This window comes from Dunckerocampus dactyliophorus, chromosome 8 (assembly GCF_027744805.1).
Source record: "Dunckerocampus dactyliophorus isolate RoL2022-P2 chromosome 8, RoL_Ddac_1.1, whole genome shotgun sequence".
Lineage (NCBI taxonomy): Eukaryota > Metazoa > Chordata > Actinopteri > Syngnathiformes > Syngnathidae > Dunckerocampus > Dunckerocampus dactyliophorus.
This window is the reverse complement of record NC_072826.1, coordinates 7,283,152-7,297,175: the sequence shown is the minus strand read 5'-3', so window position 1 is coordinate 7,297,175 and position 14,024 is coordinate 7,283,152. Positions and strand designations below refer to the sequence as shown.

General features: G+C 34.1%; 2 protein-coding genes across 2 annotated transcripts; both read left to right on the top strand.

Annotated features, from left to right (window-relative positions):
* Positions 1 to 7,002, top strand: LOC129186609 (solute carrier family 2, facilitated glucose transporter member 9-like). The gene is made up of 12 exons (XM_054785027.1): positions 1 to 108; positions 507 to 602; positions 815 to 975; positions 1,043 to 1,167; positions 1,500 to 1,629; positions 1,937 to 2,085; positions 2,986 to 3,173; positions 3,263 to 3,373; positions 6,215 to 6,316; positions 6,402 to 6,477; positions 6,551 to 6,678; positions 6,754 to 7,002. Exons 1-12 carry the CDS (start codon positions 37 to 39, stop codon positions 6,937 to 6,939), a joined length of 1,524 nt encoding a protein of 507 aa, XP_054641002.1. The 5' UTR covers positions 1 to 36; the 3' UTR covers positions 6,940 to 7,002.
* A 4,935-nt stretch (positions 7,003 to 11,937) lies between these two features.
* Positions 11,938 to 12,686, top strand: LOC129187020 (solute carrier family 2, facilitated glucose transporter member 9-like). Its single transcript, XM_054785873.1, has 4 exons — positions 11,938 to 12,000; positions 12,086 to 12,161; positions 12,235 to 12,362; positions 12,438 to 12,686. Exons 1-4 carry the CDS (start codon positions 11,956 to 11,958, stop codon positions 12,621 to 12,623), a joined length of 435 nt encoding a protein of 144 aa, XP_054641848.1. The 5' UTR covers positions 11,938 to 11,955; the 3' UTR covers positions 12,624 to 12,686.
* Positions 12,687 to 14,024: the final 1,338 nt, after the last annotated feature.

Here is a 14,024-nt window from a genome sequence, read left to right as displayed (position 1 = left end):
GTCGCATTAAGGATAAAGATTCTTGAATGCTAATGAATGCTAGAAGGGTCATGGATTCTGTGCGCTGTTACAAGGAGATCAGGGAGGAGACAAGCCACACGGATAAAAGTAAGGAAGTGTTCTCTTTTTGTGACCTTTATTACTGTGTTTTATATGTCCTTTATGTGACTAATTTAGGTATAAGTTCCAATTTACGCTAAAAATGGACTTACAGTCTAGGAAATGAACTCATTTGTAATCTGAGGACCACTTGACTGTATGTACTGTACGTGTCCATGTTGTGGCAATATGAAAATATATACTACATATATTATACAGCATGATATAATATTGGCACAACTACACACAATAATATATAAGATTATATAGCATGGTTCCCAGGGAGGAAATCTAATTTTGGGTCTTGAGCTTAATAGATGAGTTCGATGATGATGTGACTACTTCATGTTCCAAATAACATTTATTACTACGGTTTCATTTCATTTCACTTTCCATGGTCCTTGAAGACGCATGGAAATGCTCTCTTTCTCATCTTTATTTTGGGAATTGGCGGAAGCTTTCAGTCCGGATACCACATCACTGGACTGAGTTCTCCTTCACCGGTGAGACTCGTTAAGTGTGTTAAGTCTTCCTGCTGCCTTCAGGTGTGATCAGTAGTTTCAGAAGTATTCTGGCAGTAAGAGAGGTTTTATGATTTTGCCTTGATACAACTGGATTAGAAATAGAACAATTATGCTTTGTAGAAACCTGGCTGTGCACATCATCACTTACCAAACACATAAATGTGTGAATCGCCAACCAACTCTCCCTACAGTTCATACAGCGCTTCATCAACAGTAGCTGGTATGAGAGATATGCGGCACCACCACCTGGACGCACCGTCACCATCATCTGGTCCCTCATCGTGTCCATGTACGCCGTGGGTGGGCTCTTTGGTGCTGTCAGCGTCAAGTGCTTCTCAGGCCTGCTGGGAAGGTGAGAGTACTCCAGTGCGGTACTATTCAAGTATATCTGCTTGAGGACATGTTTGTTCCTTTGGCAGAAAAAAAGCAGTGATCTGCAACAGCATCATTGCCATTGTTGGCGCTGGGATCATGTTGACAAGTAAATGGGCCAAGTCTTATGAGATGATCATCGTGGCAAGAATGGTGACTGGCTACTCAGCCGGTAAGAGAAGTGACCTGTGAGCAGCTTTACGTCTCTTTCACACACACGTCTGTCACCATGAGCAGGATTTTGCCAATAATGTAGTTGCATCATCCTCATCCTTTTGTCTCATTTTACAGTTGTCTTTCGTCCATTCTCCTTTTTAAAATGATTTTTGTTTTTTTGTGTGTGGCTTCTCAATGAAGACCATTGTTTTCCCTGTACCTACTGCCCTATTGTTGTCAGATTTTGCATGAGTTCCTATTCACTTCTCATGAGAACACATTGCACACAGATATGCACTGCGGTATCTTTTGTGATGTCCTTATTAAGACCTTCCTCGTGGCTTGCAGGTTTGGGAGTGAGCATGCATCTCATGTACCTTGGTGAGATTTCACCGAGGAAGTTAAGAGGCATTGTCACCATGACCTCAGCGACCTTTGGGTCTCTTGGCAAGCTGTTGGCACAGTTTCTTGGACTCAGGTATTTTTATTCAAACAGACACTTTTTTATTCCATGAAAAAAAACATGATTGAGTAAGTACTTTTAGAGCTGAACCTAAGCCATTGTTTGTTATGTTGTGTATAAAAACATTATAATAGGACATTTATTAATTTCACTTAAAATATCTGCGCTCAAGCACCTTTTTTCTTTATACTGATAATTCTTTATAGGGATTGTCTGCTCATAAGGGGGTTAAGGGAGTCTAATGCACAGTATTTATATGTAATTAATTATGTACGTTATATGTAATGAATTGTACTGCGACATTTGTTTCCCTTCCTCGTAGTGAGCTCCTTGGGCGTGAGGAGCTGTGGAACATCATCCTCTGTTTCCCTGCGTGTCTTTCGGTGGTCCAGGTCATGGTGTTGCCTTTTCTTCCTGAGGCTCCCAGATATCTATTCATCGAGAAAGGAGAGGACAAAGCCTGCAAAAAAGGTGCATGTTCCATCTGATCATATTTAATGTTTAATGTTTTATTATTATTATTATTTTTTTATCATTTACCCTGGCCATGTTTATTGAACCGACAAGTGTCACACTTCTGTAGGGCTGTGAGAATCAAAACGAATCTGTGAAACCTCAATCAGCTTGCCACAGGCCAATCGATGCCAGCGTGTTTGATCAGTCCCTTATCAAACCTGTTGCCGTTTGACTTTTCTTGCATTTTTGTTTACATGCTTTGCTTACCTGTCACTGGTGGCAGCTTTATCCGCCTAGTAGGCCTGTCAGGGTAACAAAATTTGCTAATCGTGCTATAAATTATCGACGATAATCGATAATTTTGACCTTTTTTTAAGACGTATTATCATTGAGATTATCATTCAAAGATCATTGTATCATGTCACATTTGAACCACTAGATGGAACTCAAGCGTAGTGTACCTATGTGAGGCCCAGAAATCCCAAATGTAAATTGACGAATCATGGGAGGTCACCAATTCACATACCAATCCTACTCATGGTGTCAAAAGAAGTACACACAGCAACGCAATAGGTGGATAAAAACAGACAAGACACTACCAACGTATGATGCAGAATATTAACCAACTACTATGTGAGCATGTACTTTCCACACTGGGAAACAAGAAGTGCTCCCAGCGCTATATAGACCGTCTATGTTGAGAAAAAAAACACTTCATTAAAACCTAGACAAAATTGTCGAGTTAACTTTCATTTATTGTGTGATTAATTAATTCATTCAATAACGTACCAGCCTCAGTGCCCACGAGACAGTTTTTTTTCTGAACGAGAAATCTTGTAAGATCATGTGACACCCCTGATACTGTACACGTCAGATTGTACACGTCGTTCTATGAAGTGAGTCTCGACATTGCAGCTCTACAGAGTCTGTGGGGCCAAGGTGATTACACACAGGAGATGGAGGAGATGTTAGCTGAGCAGGCAGCGATTGAGTTGGCCCCCCCCAAAAGTCCTCTGCTGCTCATGCAGGATCGAACAGTCCGATGGCAGCGCATCACCATGTCCATCATCTACATCTGCAACCAGCTATCAGGCATGTCCATGGTGAGAATGTCCTATGTGTCAACGATTGAAAATAGGACCCATTCCACTCAAATCCAAAAGCAACGAAAACCTCTCTCCTTCATGCTTAGATCAGCACTTTTGCTTTTGACATCTTTTGGAGAGCAGGAATCCCAAAGGATCAAATCCGCTACATCACTCTTGGGCTTGGAGTAACAGAAATCATCACATCTATCTCCTGTGTGAGTACTTGCCCTCTTCTTCTCTTCTTTCACGGTACGTGCTTCTTTTTCCTTTCTAACATGACCCAGATGTGAATCTTTAACCAGCGCGTGTGTTAAACAGGCATGTTGGATCAGAATGTAGGACCGCCAGAAAGTAAATGTGTCCACTGTACAGCTGAGTGGTGGAACCAGAATGGAGAATAGCATTAAGTTACACTTTAAAAACATTGTCTATTTAATATTACTGAATGACATCAATATAGTATACTACAGTAATATCTAATTATTGATCCATCGATCAATAATTCAGTAAAATTCAGTAAAATTGATTGAAATTTACTGTAGGGTTCAGTAAAATATCACATACAGTGTTGCCGACTAAATTAAGATAATGATGCATTGTAATTTTAGATGCAAGGTTTTCCTTTTGGAGAACCTTTCAGTGTAAATGTGTACTGGCTTTTAGTAATGAAATACATTTCAGGAGGAGCATTGGCATATTAGGAGAATAAAGTCATACATTTACGAGAGAATAAAGTTGTCAATTTACAAGAACAAAGTTGTACATTTACGAGAAAAATCTCGGAATATTACAAGAATGAAGTCGTAAATGTAGGACAATAAAGTTGTAAATTTCTAAGAAAAAACTCGTAATATTACAGGAGTAAAGTTGTAAATTTCTGAGAAAAATCTTGTAATATTACGAGAATAAAGCCGTCAAAGTCATCAATTTATGAGAATAAAGCCGTAAGAGTAATAGGTAAAAGTAGGATACCCATAGTTAGCTGTGATGCGTTAAGTTCAATAGCAACGTTTTCTTTTACCTCCAATGACACTGAGCAGGACAGTACACGGTTTAAGAAGGGACAGACAGGTAGAGAAGAGACAACACACAACCTCAGAAGGTGACAATGAATTGATCACCCAATGATCATTCAGTGATCACTCTGAGAATCATCAACAGTGTTTACGTTTTTTCTCAGAAATTTACGACTCTACTCTTGTAATATTACGACTTTTTTCTTATAAATGTACAACTTTATTGTCCTAAATTTACGACTTTACTCTTGTAATATTACGACTTTTTTCTTATAAATGTACAACTTTATTGTCCTAAATTTACGACTTTATTCTTGTAATATTATGAGTTTTTTCTTATAAATGTACAACTTTATTGTCCTAAATTTACGACTTTATTCTTGCAATATTCCAAGATTTTTCTCGTGAATTTATGACTTTATTATCATAATATTCTGACTTGTTTCTCATAAATTTACGATTTTATTCTCATAAATTGATGACTTTGACGACTATATTCACGTAATATTACAAGTTTTTTCTCGTAAATTTACAACTTTACACTTGTAATATTACGAGTTTTTTCTTAGAAATGTACAACTTTATTGTCCTAAATTTACGACTTTATTCTTGCAATATTCCGAGATTTTTCTCGTAAATTTACAACTTTATTTTTATAAATTGACAACTTTATTCTCACAATATTACAAGTTTTTTCTCGTGAATTTAATATTCTGACTTTTTTTCTCGTAAATGTACGATTTTATTCTCGTAAATTGATGACTTTGACGACTATATTCACGTAATATGACAAGTTTTTTCTTGTAAATTTACAACTTTACTCTGGTAATATTACAAGTTTTTTCTTATAAATGTACAACTTTATTGTGCTAAATTTACGACTTTATTCTTAATTAATATTAGGAGTTTTTTTCTCGTAAATGTACGACTTTTTTCTTGTTATATTCTCATAAATTTATGACTTTATTCTCATAAATTGATGACTTTGATGACTTTATTCTTGTAATATTACAATTTTTTTCTTAGAAATATACAACTTTATTGTCCTAAATTTACGACTTTATTCTTGTAATATTCCGAGATTTTTCTCATAAATGTACAACTTTATTCTTGTAAATTGACACATTTATTCTCACAATATTACAAGTTTTTACTTGTGAATTTATGACTTTATTCTCGTAATATTCTGACTTTTTTTTTGTAAATTTACGACTTTTTTCTTGTTATAAGTTTTATGACTTTGACGACTTTATTCATGTAATATTACAAGTTTTTTCTCGTAAATTTATGACTTTACTCTTGTAATATCCCGAGATTTTTCTCGTAAAGGTACAACTTTATTCTTGTAAATGTACAACTTTATTTTCACAATATTACAAGTTTTTTCTCCTAAATTTATCACTTTATTCTCGTAATATTCCGAGTTTTTCTCGTAAATGTATGACTTTTTTCTTGTTATATTATGAGTTTTTCTCATAAACTTATGACTTTATTCTCATAAATTGATGACTTTGATGACTTTATTCTCGTAATATTACAAGTTTTTTCTCTGAAATTTACAACTTTACTCTTGTAATATTACGAGTTTTGGGCCGTCAACTGGGCCGTTGTCGAATCCGCCACCCACGAGAAGAAGGGCCACTACACCCAAGTCTGAGGATAGAAACATGAGACAGAATTTGGTGGTTCTTCATGAGGCTGCTTTGTCAGAGAAACTCCGGTGCCTTCACCCCAAAGGTCAAGCAATGTTCTTTATGCACTTCAGTGTAGTGAGAAGTGCAATGACCCCTACATTGGAGAGACCAAGCAACCCCTATACAAACGCATGGCACAACATAGGACAGCAGATAGTGGTTCATTTGCATCCCAAAAAGAAGGGACCTTTTGTTGAAGACAATGTCCAAATTTTGGATAGGAAGGACTGCTGGTCTGAAAGAGGTGTGAAAGAATTAGAAATTCAAATATATAAAAAAAAAAGACAGGCTCTCTCTAGAGATCATCTCTCTTTACATCTCATGAACCTTTCTGACACTCTCACAGGGTTTGCTGATCGAGCATGCAGGGAGGAGGCCACTGTTCTGGGGGGGTTATGGCGTCATGTCTGCATGCTGGGTGTTCGTTACTGTCATGCTCAACCTGAAGGTAAAAATGTCCATAGCTAAATATGTTCAGTCCAATCAATTGATCCAAGCAGAGCATGCAGATTGATTGTCAATTGATTCTGCAGGATTGTAGCTCTTGGTCTCCATACGTTACTGCTGGTTTGATCGTCCTCTTCATCATCTGCTTCTGTGGAGGGCCTGGTATGTTCCTAGCAAGAAAGAAATGTCAAACATGTTACATTAGCATTTCAAATGACTTGTGCTTTATGCAAAGGGGGCGCGTCGGGCACTCTGAACAGCGAGATCTTCATCCAGTCCAATCGAGTGGCTGCTTTTGTTCTCGTAGGGATCCAACGTTGGTCCGTACTAGCCATGCTGGGCCTTGTCTTTCCATTTCTTATTGTAAGTACACCCATTACAACTGTGCAATGCCACTTTAATCAACATGACCCTCTTGTTATCTTTATCCCATCCCAGGATGCGCTCGACTCGTACTGCTTTGTCATCTTTGCCTGCATGTGCATGCTGGGTTGTCTTTACATGTTCTTTTTCCTGCCTGAGACAAAAGGGAAGACGCTGCTGGAGATTGCTGATGAGTTTAAAGCCATCACCGTCTGTGGGAAATCTTTTCTAGATGACAGCAGACTGGAGACTCGGTTATAGGATGTGCTGCATCTATAATGGTCGTGTAAATGTGGCTGAACACACGAATGACCGATCACACTGTGTGACCAGATGGGATATTTATACTGTGTGAATACAATATTGCAAATAAGCCAATAAACAGAGAAACATGGAGAACTAAAACAACTCATCCAATTATCCAATTTATTTCTTACCCAGTCAATTGTTTTTATTTTATTGTCTATCTCCAACAGGTAGTTTATGAGCTACCCGTAGCTCGACATCTGATTTTGAGTAGTTCCATCAAAGGGTCAAAGAATAGTAGCTTCTTTGCTCTTCGTATTTTTAGAACTGTTCAGTTCAGACATGAACAAAATAGCAGAAAGACAACGACCACATCGTCTGAGTGGCGATGTACTTTGGAAATAAAGTAGAATTTAAATGTTGCCAGTCATATTGGGTGGAACTTTGGTTAGTGTCGTTAATCCGTTCCTGAAGGTCAGAGTCAAACTGAAATGTACTTTAACAGAATAAATTTGTTCCCATAAGAAATAATGTCAGCCCAATCAATCCGTCAGAGAAAGTTTCTTACAGTTATAGCTCTACATGCATATGCAGTGATGCACAACAATTTCAAATCCATATAAATGACGAATGGAAGGGATAAATGAGCATTTACTGTCACTTTTACCTTGATTGATATTGAAGCATGAAAGATAAAAGATAAAAATATCATATCATAATTATGAGATAAAAAGTCGAAAATATCACATAAAAAGTCATACTTATGAGATTAAAAAAATGTCATAATTATGACATAAAAAGGCAAACAAACAAAATCATAATTAGGAGATAAAAAGTAAAAATTATGAGATACAAACATGTGCCGCCTTCTTCACTGGAGCCTTTGTCACATGACACGCATAATTTGTATCTCATAATTTCGATTTAGTACTTGTATCTCATAATTATAACTTTTTATCTCACAATTATGACTTTCTTATCTCATAATTTTGTCTTTTTATCTCATAATTTCGACTTTTTATCTCAATATCAGGACTTACCATTGGGATCTTTTTTTTTTCAGTGGTGGAAACAAGCTTCCATTGATTGAAGACATAATTGTTACAAAAACAATGTGGAAGAAAGATCCACTCGGGCACAACGTTTGTGACACCTTTTGAGTTATTTCTTGAAATTCAGTGGTCTTTCTCACTTTCTTCAACAAATTGCTGGCACTTTAAACTTTCTTTGGTTCCATTGTGGGTTATTTTGTACAACGGAATATTAGGGCCACATTGAGAAAAAAAAAATCTGACATTTTGACAATAAAGTAATGAATTTAAGAGAATAAAGTCGTAAATTCATGAGAAAAACTCATAATACTACAAGGAAAAAGTCATACATTTCAGAGAAAAATCTTGGAATATTACAAGAATAAAGTCGTAAATTTAGGACAATAAAGTTGAAAATTTACGAGAAAAAATTCCTAAATTTATGAGAAAAAAAGTCATAATATTACGAGAATAAAGTCATAAATTTACAAGAAAAAACTTGTAATGTTGTGAGAGTAAAGTTGTAAATTTACAAGAATAAAGGTGTAAATTTATTAGAAAATAACTTTTATTTATTTACATTTACATTTATGAGGAAAATCTCGGAATATTACAAGAATAAAATCGTAAATTTAGGACAATAATGTTGTAAATTTATAAGAAAAAAGATGAGCTTTTTCTCATAAATTTACAACTTTATTTTTGTAAACTACAACTTTATTCTCGCAACATTACAAGCTTTTTCTCATAAATTTATCACTTTATTCTCATAACATTATGAGTTTTTTCTCGTAAATTTACGACTTTATTCTCGTAATATGAGATTTTTCTCATAAATTTACAACTTTCTTCTTGTAAACTGACAACTTTATTCTCGCAACATTACAAGCTTTTTCTGATAAATTTATCACTTTATTCTCATAATATTATGAGGTTTTTTTTGTAATTTACAATAATATCATAATATCATAATTTATTGTAATTTACAACTTTTTTCTTGTTATATCATGAGTTAAATTTACGGCTTTATTCTCGTAAATTTACGACATTATTCTCGCAATATTACAAGTTTTTTGTTGTAAATTTATGACTTTATTCTCGTAATATTACGAGATTTTTCTCATGAATTTACAACTTTATTCTTGGAAATTGACAGCTTTATTCTTGCAATATTACAAGTTTTGTCTCGTAAATTTATGACTTTAGTCTCGTAATATTACGAGATTTTTCTCATAAATTTACGGCTTTATTCTCGTAAATTTACGACATTATTATTGTAATATTCAGAGCTTTTTCTCGTAAATTACAACTTTATTCTCATAATATTATGAGGTTTTTTCTCATAAATTTACAACTTTATTCTTGTAAATTGACAACTTTATTCTTGCAATATTACAAGTTTTTTCTTGTAAATTCATGACTTTATTCTTGTAATATTATGAGTTTTTTCTCGTAAATTAACGACTTTATTCTCGTAATATTATGACTTTTTTGTCATAAATTTAGGACTTTTTTCTTGTTATATTATGAGTTTTTCTCATAAATTTACAGCTTTATTCTCGTAAATTGATGACTTTAACGACTTTATTCTTCAAATATTACAAATTTTTTCTTGTAAATTTATGACTTTTTTCTTGTTATATTATGAGTTTTTCTCATGAATTTACGTCTTTATTCTCGTAAATCGATGACTTTGACGACTTTATTCTCGTAATATTACAATTTTTCTCGGAAATTTATGACTTGATTCTCGTAATATTATGAGTTTTTTCTCGTAAATTTCCGACTTTTTTCTTGTTATATTATGAGTTTTTTCTTGTAAATTTACGACTTTTTTATTTTTATATTATGAGTTTTGCTCATAAATTTACGGCTTTATTCTCGTAAATTGATGACTTTGACGATTTTATTCTCGTAATATTACGAGATTTTTCTCATAAAGTTACAACTTTATTCTTGTAAATTGACAACTTTATTCTTCAAATATTAAAAGTTTTTTCTCACAAATTCATGGCTTTTTTCTTGTTATATTATGAGTTTTTCTCATAATATAATTTCTTTTCTCAGAAATTTACGACTCTACTCTTGTAATATTACGACTTTTTTCTTATAAATGTACAACTTTATTGTCCTAAATTTACGACTTTACTCTTGTAATATTACGACTTTTTTCTTATAAATGTACAACTTTATTGTCCTAAATTTACGACTTTATTCTTGTAATATTATGAGTTTTTTCTTATAAATGTACAACTTTATTGTCCTAAATTTACGACTTTATTCTTGCAATATTCCAAGATTTTTCTCGTGAATTTATGACTTTATTATCATAATATTCTGACTTGTTTCTCATAAATTTACGATTTTATTCTCATAAATTGATGACTTTGACGACTATATTCACGTAATATTACAAGTTTTTTCTCGTAAATTTACAACTTTACACTTGTAATATTACGAGTTTTTTCTTAGAAATGTACAACTTTATTGTCCTAAATTTACGACTTTATTCTTGCAATATTCCGAGATTTTTCTCGTAAATTTACAACTTTATTTTTATAAATTGACAACTTTATTCTCACAATATTACAAGTTTTTTCTCGTGAATTTAATATTCTGACTTTTTTTCTCGTAAATGTACGATTTTATTCTCGTAAATTGATGACTTTGACGACTATATTCACGTAATATGACAAGTTTTTTCTTGTAAATTTACAACTTTACTCTGGTAATATTACAAGTTTTTTCTTATAAATGTACAACTTTATTGTGCTAAATTTACGACTTTATTCTTAATTAATATTAGGAGTTTTTTTCTCGTAAATGTACGACTTTTTTCTTGTTATATTCTCATAAATTTATGACTTTATTCTCATAAATTGATGACTTTGATGACTTTATTCTTGTAATATTACAATTTTTTTCTTAGAAATATACAACTTTATTGTCCTAAATTTACGACTTTATTCTTGTAATATTCCGAGATTTTTCTCATAAATGTACAACTTTATTCTTGTAAATTGACACATTTATTCTCACAATATTACAAGTTTTTACTTGTGAATTTATGACTTTATTCTCGTAATATTCTGACTTTTTTTTTGTAAATTTACGACTTTTTTCTTGTTATAAGTTTTATGACTTTGACGACTTTATTCATGTAATATTACAAGTTTTTTCTCGTAAATTTATGACTTTACTCTTGTAATATCCCGAGATTTTTCTCGTAAAGGTACAACTTTATTCTTGTAAATGTACAACTTTATTTTCACAATATTACAAGTTTTTTCTCCTAAATTTATCACTTTATTCTCGTAATATTCCGAGTTTTTCTCGTAAATGTATGACTTTTTTCTTGTTATATTATGAGTTTTTCTCATAAACTTATGACTTTATTCTCATAAATTGATGACTTTGATGACTTTATTCTCGTAATATTACAAGTTTTTTCTCTGAAATTTACAACTTTACTCTTGTAATATTACGAGTTTTGGGCCGTCAACTGGGCCGTTGTCGAATCCGCCACCCACGAGAAGAAGGGCCACTACACCCAAGTCTGAGGATAGAAACATGAGACAGAATTTGGTGGTTCTTCATGAGGCTGCTTTGTCAGAGAAACTCCGGTGCCTTCACCCCAAAGGTCAAGCAATGTTCTTTATGCACTTCAGTGTAGTGAGAAGTGCAATGACCCCTACATTGGAGAGACCAAGCAACCCCTATACAAACGCATGGCACAACATAGGACAGCAGATAGTGGTTCATTTGCATCCCAAAAAGAAGGGACCTTTTGTTGAAGACAATGTCCAAATTTTGGATAGGAAGGACTGCTGGTCTGAAAGAGGTGTGAAAGAATTAGAAATTCAAATATATAAAAAAAAAAGACAGGCTCTCTCTAGAGATCATCTCTCTTTACATCTCATGAACCTTTCTGACACTCTCACAGGGTTTGCTGATCGAGCATGCAGGGAGGAGGCCACTGTTCTGGGGGGGTTATGGCGTCATGTCTGCATGCTGGGTGTTCGTTACTGTCATGCTCAACCTGAAGGTAAAAATGTCCATAGCTAAATATGTTCAGTCCAATCAATTGATCCAAGCAGAGCATGCAGATTGATTGTCAATTGATTCTGCAGGATTGTAGCTCTTGGTCTCCATACGTTACTGCTGGTTTGATCGTCCTCTTCATCATCTGCTTCTGTGGAGGGCCTGGTATGTTCCTAGCAAGAAAGAAATGTCAAACATGTTACATTAGCATTTCAAATGACTTGTGCTTTATGCAAAGGGGGCGCGTCGGGCACTCTGAACAGCGAGATCTTCATCCAGTCCAATCGAGTGGCTGCTTTTGTTCTCGTAGGGATCCAACGTTGGTCCGTACTAGCCATGCTGGGCCTTGTCTTTCCATTTCTTATTGTAAGTACACCCATTACAACTGTGCAATGCCACTTTAATCAACATGACCCTCTTGTTATCTTTATCCCATCCCAGGATGCGCTCGACTCGTACTGCTTTGTCATCTTTGCCTGCATGTGCATGCTGGGTTGTCTTTACATGTTCTTTTTCCTGCCTGAGACAAAAGGGAAGACGCTGCTGGAGATTGCTGATGAGTTTAAAGCCATCACCGTCTGTGGGAAATCTTTTCTAGATGACAGCAGACTGGAGACTCGGTTATAGGATGTGCTGCATCTATAATGGTCGTGTAAATGTGGCTGAACACACGAATGACCGATCACACTGTGTGACCAGATGGGATATTTATACTGTGTGAATACAATATTGCAAATAAGCCAATAAACAGAGAAACATGGAGAACTAAAACAACTCATCCAATTATCCAATTTATTTCTTACCCAGTCAATTGTTTTTATTTTATTGTCTATCTCCAACAGGTAGTTTATGAGCTACCCGTAGCTCGACATCTGATTTTGAGTAGTTCCATCAAAGGGTCAAAGAATAGTAGCTTCTTTGCTCTTCGTATTTTTAGAACTGTTCAGTTCAGACATGAACAAAATAGCAGAAAGACAACGACCACATCGTCTGAGTGGCGATGTACTTTGGAAATAAAGTAGAATTTAAATGTTGCCAGTCATATTGGGTGGAACTTTGGTTAGTGTCGTTAATCCGTTCCTGAAGGTCAGAGTCAAACTGAAATGTACTTTAACAGAATAAATTTGTTCCCATAAGAAATAATGTCAGCCCAATCAATCCGTCAGAGAAAGTTTCTTACAGTTATAGCTCTACATGCATATGCAGTGATGCACAACAATTTCAAATCCATATAAATGACGAATGGAAGGGATAAATGAGCATTTACTGTCACTTTTACCTTGATTGATATTGAAGCATGAAAGATAAAAGATAAAAATATCATATCATAATTATGAGATAAAAAGTCGAAAATATCACATAAAAAGTCATACTTATGAGATTAAAAAAATGTCATAATTATGACATAAAAAGGCAAACAAACAAAATCATAATTAGGAGATAAAAAGTAAAAATTATGAGATACAAACATGTGCCGCCTTCTTCACTGGAGCCTTTGTCACATGACACGCATAATTTGTATCTCATAATTTCGATTTAGTACTTGTATCTCATAATTATAACTTTTTATCTCACAATTATGACTTTCTTATCTCATAATTTTGTCTTTTTATCTCATAATTTCGACTTTTTATCTCAATATCAGGACTTACCATTGGGATCTTTTTTTTTTCAGTGGTGGAAACAAGCTTCCATTGATTGAAGACATAATTGTTACAAAAACAATGTGGAAGAAAGATCCACTCGGGCACAACGTTTGTGACACCTTTTGAGTTATTTCTTGAAATTCAGTGGTCTTTCTCACTTTCTTCAACAAATTGCTGGCACTTTAAACTTTCTTTGGTTCCATTGTGGGTTATTTTGTACAACGGAATATTAGGGCCACATTGAGAAAAAAAAAATCTGACATTTTGACAATAAAGTAATGAATTTAAGAGAATAAAGTCGTAAATTCATGAGAAAAACTCATAATACTACAAGGAAAAAGTCATACATTTCAGAGAAAAATCTTGGAATATTACAAGAATA